Below are 12,380 nucleotides of genomic sequence, written 5' to 3' on the forward strand. Positions count from 1 at the left end.
CCTCCTCCTCATGGCGAGGTAACTAACAGTTATTTGTAAAAAACGGTGTCGTGGCCTTTTAGTTGCTATTATATAAATGTAGTCCTCGTTTTTGCTGTAAGGGCTCTACGATAGAGCACTGCCTCAAACTTTGCTGCGCGTCGTCGCTCTGAATTATATTTTGAAAATCACACCCGGAAGTAGTTTTTAACCTTCGCGAGCTTGACGTTGTCCAGACGCACTCTTTTCTGAAACGCAAAGTGCGCTGTTGTCCGTCTTGAGGCAGAGCAGCACAAGTACCGCTCACACCGAGGAGACCTGCGGCTCCGGGACTTGTTCGTGTCCGTGGGGGGGTTTTCATTTAACTGCTCCTCCACCTGCACCGGTATGACTAATGCGCATACAGTTTTGGGTGTGACAACAATCTCGCGCGCGCATGTGTGAGTGCTTCAGATTTGGTCTTTTTTTTATCCAGGCTGAGTGGAGACGCGGATGACTTGACTTTTTTTTATTGTATCGCCACCACTCCTCCTGCTGATGTGTTCTGGACGTTTCATTAGTGGTTTGTCTGTCCAGCCCAGATGTTCTGGACACACACACTCACACACACACGCCGCTGCGGATGTCCAGTGATTTCTTTGCTGATGTAGTTCTGCTCAGGGGGCTGAAGTTGAAGTCCTGCTCTTGAAGGCGTTGCGCTCCAAATGCATTCGCTCCTGGCCCGGGAGAAGAAAGAAGAAGAAGCCGGGTTCGGGATCGATCTGGGTCTGTCTCCGGGCTTTCTGCCCCAAGCTGCCACCATGTTCAGCTGCGTGGGCTGCTTCTGGGTGCTCCTCTCCTCCGCTCTGGTCGCCGTGTGCAGTTTCAGCTTCATATCCCCTGCCTGGATTGTTAAGGACCAGCTGAGGAACAACAACAACAACAACCACCAACACAACCAGCACCACCAGCACCACCACAACAACAAGGACTCCGTGAGCTTCGGCTTGCTGTGGCACTGCTCGGAGTCTCTGGATCACATGTACCGCTGCTACACCTTCGGGGGACTGGGCAAATTCGCAGAGATCCCCTCCAGCTCCTGGCAGGTAGGTGACCGTGCATGGACGAGAGCGCGTGGGGCATCACGTGGGGGGAAGGAAGAGAACGAGTGGGGAGCAGGCCAGCAGTCTTTGAGGAGCAAAGATGAATCAATCTGAGAAAATCACCCATCCTTCAAAATCATATTCATGTCTCATTGCTGCCCCTGAATCAAAAACAATTACACTAAAGAAAAAAAAAAAAGACATTTAATCAGACCTGTTGATTCTTGCATCCATAACTAGTCATTTAAACTTTACAGTCTACTTCAAATGACTTGTTAAGATGTAAATATCACAATATCCACTCGTCCATCAGCTGTTATCCCATGCATCCACAGTGGTTTCAGTTGATGTTCCAGATGTTCTGAGAAGCCCACAGTGTTCACCTCAGTGTCAGGGGTCACTGACCCCTCTTCGTCAAACTGAGCCCCGGTGAGCTGATGTGCGAATCTCTCCGCCCGTGGTGCGAAACAAGCCGCGCAAGTCCATCCAGCAACAAATGTTCCCTCACGAATGGGAGCGTTTGAGGGTGAACGTTCGATCACGCTGGTGGGCAGATGTGGATCTGTGTCTCGACTTATGGCAAGTTTGTGGATGTTGCAGCTTGATGCCGAGGCTGTGGGAGGTATAGAGTTTGTGAGCTTGTTCGAGCAAAAAACAAGTTAGGAGACTTAGTTTCTGTTGTTCATGCAAGCTGTGTGGGATGAGTCCCATTCATTTCTACGGGCAGGTTTGGACTGCCAGCATTGCACCCCCCCCCCCCCCCCCCCCCATCACACAAACACACACCTAAAAATACTGCTATGCTATACCAGCCACCTCTGGAGTTATGATTTATGCATGAAGGGGAATTAGCATTTGAAAGGGAGATATTAATAAGTGGCTGCCAGTGAGATTGTAGCGCGCGAGTGAGCGAACACGGAGCAGGTTGTGTGTCATCGACGACATCCGCGTCCTCCGCTGAGCTGGAGTGTGTTGAAGCCTCGCGTGGCTTAAAGTCGGGACTCATTTAGCCGGGGAGTCAATTAGTGGCTCCCGTTATGAGCTTATTCTCCCCAGTTCGTTAGTGAGCACCGGAAGGGGGGGGTTGCTGGCGGTTGAACCCAAGCACACGATCCGGCTCGCACAGCCGTTAATAAAGGTGAAGGGACCATTAGGTTATCATCAGAGCCACTTTTACTATTACTCCACCACTCCTCACTGATGTGACGCCCTACATTTTCCGACTTGTCAACCACAAACTTGAATGCAGACACGAACCTGCAAGGCAAGATTGTACACACACACACACACACACACACACACACACACACACACACACACACACACACACACACACACACACAGATGCCTCAGCAGCCATTATTCCCGCTCTATGTTTGTGTTCTAAGAAGACAACTGTGCATTGGGCTCCGTGGCCTCCGTCAGAGTGGGAGAGAGTACTCTTGGCTCACTCTGGAAAGACAAGCTGAGCCTGGCAGGATGCTGTGCGAGTGAACCAGAGGAGGACGAGGACAGAACAGGGGCAGGAGGAAGAGGAGGAGGAGGAGGCTCCCTGAAAGGCTGGCCTACTTGAGCTGTACTTTCTCTGGGCTCCTGTCAAAAAGCTTTTTGCTTGGACCGCGCTGCTGTCCAGTGCTGCTGGCACTCAGGAGCCCAGTGCTGTGAGGGTCGTCGCCAGGCTGGCAGGGCATCCATTTAGACACACACACACACACACACACACACACACACACACACACACACACACACACATTGTTATATTGTTGATGCCATGTTCGCTGTTGGACGGCTGAAGAAAATCTCATTTTAACACCCAGAAATAAAGCATGTGGCATGCATAATTGTGTGCATATTTCCAGGCACTGTTCAAAGGAACAGTGTGTTTATGGGGATCTATTGGCAGAAGTGCAATATAATAATATTAAGTATGTTTTATTAAGTGGGTAATCACCTGAAAATATGAATATGTGTTTTCGTTTCCTTAGAATAAGCCATTTATCTTCATACAGAGTGTCTACAGTAGCCCAGAATGGACAAACCAAACACTGGTTCTAAATGGGACCATTTGCGTTTTTTGCGTCGGCCGCCATAGTTCTCCTACACGCTTGGCACACGGGAGAAGTTTCAGTCGGTTGCAATCTGCAACCTCACCGCTAGATGGCGCCAAATCCTACACACTGCACCTTTAAGACGAACATTCTGAACTTTCAGATATACACTCACCGGCCACGTTATTAGGTACATCTTGCTTGTACCGGGTTGGACCCCTTCTGCCTTCAGAACTGCCTTAATTCTAGCATAGGTTCAACAAGGTGTTGGAAACATTCCTCACAGATTTTGCGCCATATTGAAATGATAGCATCACGCAGTTGCTGCAGATTTGTCGGCCGCACTTCCATGATGCTAATCTCCCGTTCCACCACATCCCAAAGGTGCTCTATTGGATTGAGATGTGGTGACTGTGGAGGCCATTGGAGTACAGTGAACTCATCGTCATGTTCAAGAAACCAGTCTGAGATGATTTGAGCTTTGTGACATGGTGCATTATCCTGCTGGAAGTAGCCATCAGGAGATGGGTCCACTGTGCTCATAAAGGGATGGACATGGTCAGCAACAATACTCAGGTGGGCCGATGCTCAATCGGTACTAAGGGGCCCAAAGTGTGCCAAGAAAATATCCCCCACACCATTACACCACCAGCAGCCTGAACCGGTGATAAAAGGCAGGATGGATCCATGCTTTCATGTTGTTTACGCCAAATTCTGACCCTACCATGTGAATGTCGCAGCTGAAATCGAGACTCATCAGACCAGGCAACGTTTTTCCAATCTTCTGTTATTATTTTGGTGAGCCTGTGTGAATTGTAGCCTCAGTTTCCTGTTGTTAGCTGACAGGAGTGGCCCCCGGTGTGGTCTTCTGCTGCTGTAGCCCGTCTGCTTCAAGGTTCCACGTGTTGTGCGTTCAGAGATGGTGTTCTGCATACCTTGGTTGTAACGAGTGGTTATTTGAGTTACTGTTGCCTTTCTATCATCTCCAACCACTCTGCCCATTCTCCTCTGACCTCTGACACCAACAAGGCATTTTCGTCCACACGACTGCCGCTCACTGGATATTTTCTCTTTTTCGGACCATTCTCTGTAAACCCTAGAGATGGTTGTGCGTGAAAATCCCAGTAGATCAGCAGTTTTTGAAATACTCAGACCAGCCCGTCTGGCACCAACAACCATGCCACGTTCAAAGTCACTTAAATCCCCGTTCTTCCCCATTCTGATGCTCGCGTTGAACTTCAGCAAGTCGTCTTCACCACGTCTAGATGCCTAAATGCATTGAGTTGCTGCCATGCGATTGGCTGATTAGCTATTTGTGCCTAATAAAGTGGCCGGTGAGTGTATATAGCCGTAATCAGGACTTTGATGTTAGCGAGAAAATGGTCTGTACCGTAACTTAACACATGATCCATAAAATGCGTTTATCATCGCAGCACCCATCCAGCTTCTTGCAACAGCAAAGCTTTTGAAAACCAGTTTCTTCTGCATAAATTATTCCTTGTGTGTTACTTCTGCGTGTTTCTGCTCGGTCGCCTGATTTTTTTTTCATCAGAGCGGATGCAGAGTGTAGCGGTGGTGCGCGAGTGTTTGTGTACACCTGCGCACGATGCGAGTGGAAGCGTGAAAGTTTCCCGGTCGAACGTGTCAGTGGAAGAGCTGCTGCTAGGTAAAGTGTGAAGAAGAAGGAGGAGGTGGAGGTCGGCCTGCCAGAAGACATTTTCACCTTAACTTGTTAACAGCTAATGTGCTTCCAACTGCTTCGCAGCACTAAACACTGGAGTTGGATTAGCTTGGCCTCTGTGGTGACCAGCCAACAGCAGTGTGTGTGTGTGTGTGTGTGTGTGTGTGCACAGGAAGTGGCGTTTGCCGGCTCTGTGGCGCCAAGTGCTTCGGGCTTCTCACGCAGTACGTCGGCCGCTGAATGTCAAGGTTGTCTTGTAAGCCCAAACGAGTCGTGGCCGAGCTCCAGGAACGCTGATTGGAAAAACGTCTGAGTGCCTCCTCATCTTTTGTCCGCCCGTGCTGAAAATGGCAGCCGGAAGAGGCTGCGGGAGGGTAAAAAAAAAATAAAAAAAAGGGGGACGTGATTGGCTTCCGCTGAAATCCTCTGACATGCTCGAGACAAACCAATCGGCCCATGTTGTCCTCCTCGCGCGCCAAGAAGATGAATTACAGACGTTAGCGGAGATGTTTCACCGGGCCTAATTACCAGCTACCTATGACACTTACTGGTGCATAAACCCTGCTAGACGCTCTTAAATGTCATTTCACCACCCAGTGAGCCACAGCTAGTTTTAAGTAGATGGATAACTCATTTAATGGAAATCACTTCTCTTGTCCTGCTGCTGCTCAGCATTGGTCTCGGCCCTCCTTCATTAATGTCAATAGTTTTAACAGGAGAAAGGATGTTCATTCACATGGAAATCTATTTCAATTTGAAAAGCCAGGATGTCGTCTTTTCCACTTCTTTAGCTAGAGAAATAGCCTACAGGTGGTAAATATTAAGGAACTATATTCAATGCTTGTGTTGCAGTGTAGAGCAGGTAACGGATTCAGTTAATCCGCAGAATAAACTAAAATCAATTGAACTGGAAGTCAAGTTCCAAATACATCAAATAAAGATTCTATCAGAAGACGAACTATTCAGTAACTATTTTACCTTTGCTCAACTTACTTTAATTTGGTATCTCTCTGAGCACCCACACAGGTGTTTTCAGTTGCTCCGGCTGATTGGACCTCTCCAGGACTGTGTGGGCGTTTATCATACAGACTGTAAGTGATTGACATCTTGTTAGGGCGGGACGAATGGAATCTTTTTTTTTCATTTTTATCATTGTTATTGGTAGATGGAAACTTGTGAGCTTGTACATTTCCAATCTTAGCTCCACCCACCTTTAACCTTTAACAGAAATGTAATCAGCCAGAAGCCCTGAAACACCTGTGTGGCCGAGGCATAAAGAGAGAATAGAGTTACATGATTAAAACACTGTTCTATCATTGAATCTATTGTGAGAAGGGTGTTGCAAGTTTTTTTTAATCTTGTAAATCCAGAGGAGGGTTCAAAGAAAACAGTAATAACCCGGGGGGGGGGGGGGCTTGTTTTTCATAAAATCAAACATACCTCACCTCACCAGCCCAATCATTTTTTTGTAGAGTCCCTTAAAGGGGAACTCCACCGATTTTACACTTCAAAGTCTGTTTATAGGTCTTGGGGAGTATTACTGCATATGTGGGGGGAAAAAAAGTAGAATGAAGCCTTTTGTGGCTCCAGAGGGAGCTGAATGAAATCTGATAAATTCAGCGTCGGTGTGGCCTGAAGACTACAAGTCTGAAAATGAAAAATTGGGCGTGTTTAGATAGAAAGGAGTGAGTTTATCTCTCATCATACAGCCCCTTACAATAATGTAGTTTGAAGTCATCCAACAGTATTCAAGAAAGTCAACAACATTACTTCACATATTTTAAAGGAGCTACATTGAATTTCTAACCAAATAGATTGGAAAACATTATGTTCACATTTGACTGACATTGATCCAGGTCAGAATCATTGGTCAACTCAAAGCAAGCTCTCCTTTAGTGACGGTCTAAGCGCTGCAACCATTAGTCGATTAGTAAATCGACAGAAAATGTACTATTCTACCGACAACCGATTAATCATTATGAGATTAAAATGATACTTTCTGGTTTTCTTTTATGATAGTCCAGAAAATATGTTTGGGTCTTGGACTTGTTGGTCAGAAGAAACAAGAAACATTTTTCAATTCGACTTTTCGACGTGTTATAAACCAAATGACCAATTGTTTAGCTGAGAAAAAAATCGTCAGCTTTAATAATAAAGAAAATAATAATTAGCTGGAGCCCTAGACTCAAATAGACTGCGCCGAGAGGAGACAAGTTGTTTGCGGAAACCCTGAAAAGAGCGAACGCACTGCTGATGAATATTCCTCTAGAGAACCACATGTGACTTGTGTCCTCCCAAGCAGAACACGGCGGCGTGCACTTGGCGGACAGCAGGTTCAGGCAGAGACTCGCCAGAGTGCTGCCTCATAACAGAATGATGGACAAGGTCTGGCCTCTCTCTCTCTGAACAACATGGGAGAGAACTGAAGGGGTCTGCGCTCTTAGCTGGCCACGGGGGCCAGAAGGTCCTACGACACACACATACACACACACACACACACACATTCCCAAGGGAGTCAATGCATTCCTTGCCACTTGCTGACAAATACGACGGCTCAACGGACTAGCAGAGGGCTGTGAAACCTCCAGTGAACAGAAAGCCGTCACGTCGTCCTTGATGCAGGCTGGAGCTGCTCCTTCAGATTTACTGTGGCAGTCTCTCTCTCTCTCTCTCTCTCTCTCTGTCTCTCTGTCTCTCTGTCTCTCTCTGTCTCTCTGTCTCTCCCTCTCTCTCCTCTCTCTCCTCTCCTCTCTCTCTCTCTGCTTCACTCCTTTAATGCTAATGGTGGAACCATCTGCGGTGAAAGCCATTTGTGTGGAAGTGTGTCTGCCCGTTATAGATGATGATATGAGGTCTAATGCGCATGTTGTATTCCTGCTACCCCGCACCCCCCCCCCCCCCCCCCCCCCCACACCCACCCACCAGTGGGGAGTCCACTTGCACACGAGAGACAAAAGGCGGACTCGTCTGGCTGCTTTTTCCCGCTGACCACATTCTGTTTGGAGCGTCGTGTACAGTGCTTTACACGGAGACACGTTCACTACAACGCATGTATGATAACACACACGTACCACTTTTGCACAGCGGGATGAAAAGAGGCAGAGTGATGCAGATGCACACACACCTACACACACACACACAAATTCTCTCACCCATCAGAGTGCGATCAAAAGAGACGTCGTACAGTAGCTGTCCATGTCAGCGCTGATGCAGTAATTAGGGGTTCAGGGAGGGATTGCAGAGGGACATTAGAACAGAGGAGAAAGAATTAGACCCAGTGAGTTGATTTAATAAAAAAGTCCTTTGTTACATCTCCAAAAGCGCCACATTATCAATGCTCAAACAAGACCGTATCTGCTCAAAACCAGCAAACCGCCTCCGTGCACGAGCACAAAGCAGCCTCCATCGCACTCGGCGATAAACTGAGCTTCCTCTCTGCCGGTATCGTAAAAAACAATTCCACCTGTAATGCTGCGGCCCCCCCCCCCCCCCCCCCCCCCCCCCCCACTGCTCGGCTCTCCCCTGACCTTTAGCCCGGCCTCTTGTTGTCCGCGCACTTGCCCGTGAACAGAGAGCGGGAGAAAAGAGCAGAGGGTTCAGCGCATATGAGAGGACAGAACGGTGGGGGGGGGGGGGGGGTCAAGAGTCGTGTTTTACTACCATCCTCTCCCGCCAAGCTGTTTTTTTTCAGGTGGCTGGTTCAGAGCTACACATCACCCCCCCCCCCCCCCCCCCCCCCCCGCCCTGCTTGGTGGTAAAGCATATACAGTAACCGCTGTCCTAAGGAGACAAACGCATCCTCTGTCCTCATGTAATTCAAAGTGTTTTGTGCTTGCTTGTCTGTTCACCTTGACTTATACCAGGTACATAAATAGACTCATTTCAAAAACTTCAGTGTGGAGCAGGAGACGCCGTGGAGTAAGAGATAGATGTTTGGCCCCTTTGACAGCAAGTCTGCTGACTTATTATCATACTGTGCATGTTTACTCCAAGGCCGCCGTCTGACTGGGGACAGAATTAATGGTCGGCCGTGTGTGTACAGAGGAGCGCTTTGCTCTGATAGATTTGGGGATGAATGGGCCATTCGGATGGCATCCTGATTCTTGTTTGTACTACCTCACCAGACACAATTTGCATTTTTCTCTTGTTTGAACCATAAACCATCCTAAACCTTCGGTATTTTTACGGCTACATAATGCAATTTGACTACAATAACTGTTGGAATGGGTTAGAGGGTTATAATGGTGCGCTGATATGTCAGGCTGGTATTTATGTTTTGCTGTTTGCATGAGCAGTAATTTGTCAAAACAAAGGACTATACTAGTGGCTCTGCATTCATTACACCAAACTATACAGAACTGCTCATCCTTTTTGAAAGTGCACCAAGAGTTTTAAAATGTCATACAGATTTTATTTTTACCATTCAAGCAGCTACTGGTCTCAATTCAATTCAACATACAGAGACTTGCTCTAGAAAGGAAATCCACCATTGGGAATATTAGGTGCCCTTATCTCTTTATTTTTATGCCTCCGTGCTGGCGGCGGCAACAGCCGTGGCCGGAGGACTTACTGTATGTTTTCAGGTTGTCCGTGTGTCCGTCCCATCCTCGTGAACGCAATATCTCCAGAAGACCTCGAGGGAATTTCTTCTAATTTGGCATCTACTTGGACTTGAGCATGACGTGATTACTTTTTGGCCATAAGAATTATTATGCTAATTATGACAATACACTGTAACTTGACTGGTTAGCATACAACGCTCAGGCGGTACTTCTAGTTGGAGGAGATGACGTTATTATGTGGGAATACAGTTACAAGCAGAGAGACTGTTCTCAAAGCTCTCCACGATGATGCCTTCAAGGTTCCTCTGACATCCGAGACATTCAGAGTCGGCTGCTGTGTCAGAAGCTCTTTTTTTTTTTTTTTTAACCCACGTTTTAATCCTTTTTTTGTAATCTCGCTTTCAAATCAGGTTTACTTGTCCATCGCAGGGAAGTTCTATATCTAGTGCTGTCTTGAAGAAGAATTCAAAGCATGACTCCCTGGAGGGAAGGAAATCGAGTTAAAAGGCTCTGGAGAACAGCTGGCAGCGACTGTGTAGTCCATTCGATTCGGCTTTAAGAGACTGGAACTTGTTATTGGCTCACAGCACCGTCACTACACAGACACAATTGACAATCACATCTCCGACATCGTGTCACAAATACACACAGCGCCTGCAAAATCAAGCAGGGCCCTTTAAACTCAGTTACGCACGTGTCATTGTTGCCATTGATGGCAATATTTGGGTTGCAGTAGAGAGCAATTGTCTCTCTTTTTTTTTTTTTTTTTAATAACCCATTTGTTCAAAACAGACACACATAACGGGAGCATTATGGGGGTCACCGTCTAGCACAAGGACGATCAATGATGACTGTACCGCCTAAACTACAGCCTCCCGCTAAAGGCTTTTTTCTCTCCACATGATTAAAAAATTGAAAATTCTGGGAACCGCCTTCCTGCCTTGAGGAAGGGCGTGTCCTTTTCAAGGCAATCCAGTCTCACTCTATCGCGTCTGCAGATTTTGTCGCAAATTCCTGGCCGTAAGATGTTTCAAGCGGAGCGGGGTCAGGAGGTCAAACGCAGCACACGGGAGAGGAATTGAAAGTGCAGAGGAGCAGCTGTCCAGATGATGGATAGAACAGGTGGCATAGGGAGAGATGATGATGGTGGTGATGATGAAGAAGAAGAAGAAGAGACAGAGGGGAACACGTTGATATGCATTTCAAAACCCATCTCGGTGAAGTAGAGAAGAAATCAGTCCGGGGCCGAGAAGCAGAAGGATTTATGATCTCATCAGACTTGATGGATGGATGGCACAGTGCAGCGTGTGATCATTTTCTGCTGCTTTTTTAAAAACATATATCTGATATCTCACACTCTCACAGCGGCGGGCACAGCGAAACAGTCAAAAAGGTGAGGCAGAGGTTTATTCAAACATCGGCTGAACTCCCGGCAGCAGCAGAAGCAGCAGCAGCACAGGCGTCGACACTGAGAGAGTTTATCTCTCTTATGAATTATACTCTGTGCTTTGGCGATATTTAAGAGCCTCTGACCAGCAGTCCCCAGGTACACACGGCGAGCTGATTGGAGAGGGGGGGGGGGGGGGGGGGGGCAGCATAACCGAGCGCTGTTTCCTTCACGGGGGGAAAAGGGCTGAGTCAGCGGGCTCCGGGAGGCCGTCGTCCATTTGTTAAGCGGCCTGTCACTTCCACTGCCCTCACTGTGGATCCTGCGGGTAGTTTATGTATTGATTTAACAGGGAGCCTTTCTCCATTTTTTAACATAAATGATGGCTCACTTGGCTCGATGCACTGGAGCCGGCTGTGGCGGCGCGAGGCCCCGGCCTCCATCAGTAGTCAGAGCACAGGGGTTGCAGGTACAAGAGCTCGGGGTAACGGAGAGAAAAACGCTTTGGTGCAGTAAATACAGGAAACAAGATGCTCGTCGGAGGCGAAGATGCTAGTGTGATGCAGCCAACTGTATTTTTGTGATAACTCACTGCGTCCGGATATAGGTTTTTTTTGTTGTTTTTTTCACTGCTCCACTTTTCCACTTCTCGCAAATCCTGCAACATCAAAACACAAAGCTCCTGGGATCCCAAACATAACTTCTCCGCCGAATCCCGGAGCGACTTGCGCAGCTTCAGAGGAGAACAATCGCAAGTGTGTACACTTGTTCAGTGTTACATAAAGGAGAATATCACTGCACGTCTGCTCTGAAATAACTCTTATAAGTTTTCAGACAGTTTAGACATGTCAGACAAAAAGAAACTTAGCCGTCGGTTGGGACAAGAATTGCCGGTGTTCCCCTCAGATGAGGGAGTTGCAGCATCTTATCAGATTGTCTTACTCTCTGCTAGAAGAAGAGACTCACTTAATATGTAGATTGAAGCAGCCTTTAGGTCTTGCACACAGTTTTAAGAATGGACAGCAGCAGGTATTGCTGGAGTTTGATTTATCATAGCACCATCAAGTATATCTATTAGTTTAAATATAACTCACATGTATGACATCCGCATATTGAGAACTAGTGTGAATATAGTGTGGTCTGAATGGGTCAGCATACAGCCTGTTTGACTTAGTTTTGACTGTACTGCTGAAGAGGCATAGCGGGTGTGTGGTGAGACTGTCTTTACTGAAGAGGCATAGCGGGTGTGTGGTGAGACTGTCTTTACTGAAGAGGCATAGCAGGTGTGTGGTGAGACTGTCTTTACTGAAGAGGCATAGCGGGTGTATGGGAAGGCTGTCATGGAAAAGGCAAGGGAAGGCTGCCACGGCTGAGATAAAAAGAGTCGAGCCGTGCTGAGCGGCAAGTCACAGGAAAAGTCTTTCAACTCCCACTAGAAAGATAAAGCTGACTATGACAAATTGGTACATGCAATTCACACATTAGAAACCATACAAACATTACTCACACCCACATGGCAGGGAAAGTGACTCACTCTGTGATTTACTGGGTTTAATTAAAAAAAAGATTGACGTATCAAAGGAAAATGGAGGAAGAAGTCCAGTGTTAGACGACGTAAAGAACAGAATAAGTCAGTCGCTT

The 12,380-nt window shown here is 47.2% G+C and overlaps 1 protein-coding gene across 1 annotated transcript in view; it reads left to right on the plus strand.

Annotated features, from left to right (window-relative positions):
- Positions 1-683: 683 nt before the first annotated feature.
- Positions 684-12,380, plus strand: part of lhfpl7 (LHFPL tetraspan subfamily member 7) — a 91,548-nt gene continuing 79,851 nt past the window's right edge. The window contains exon 1 of the mRNA XM_076102780.1: positions 684-1,064. Coding sequence (XP_075958895.1) covers positions 684-1,064 — 381 coding nt within the window. The remainder of the gene's footprint in view (positions 1,065-12,380) is intronic.

The sequence above is a fragment of the Anarhichas minor genome, unplaced genomic scaffold (assembly GCF_050575085.1).
Source record: "Anarhichas minor isolate MPS153535 unplaced genomic scaffold, ASM5057508v1 ptg000027l, whole genome shotgun sequence".
Classification (NCBI taxonomy): Eukaryota; Metazoa; Chordata; class Actinopteri; order Perciformes; family Anarhichadidae; genus Anarhichas; species Anarhichas minor.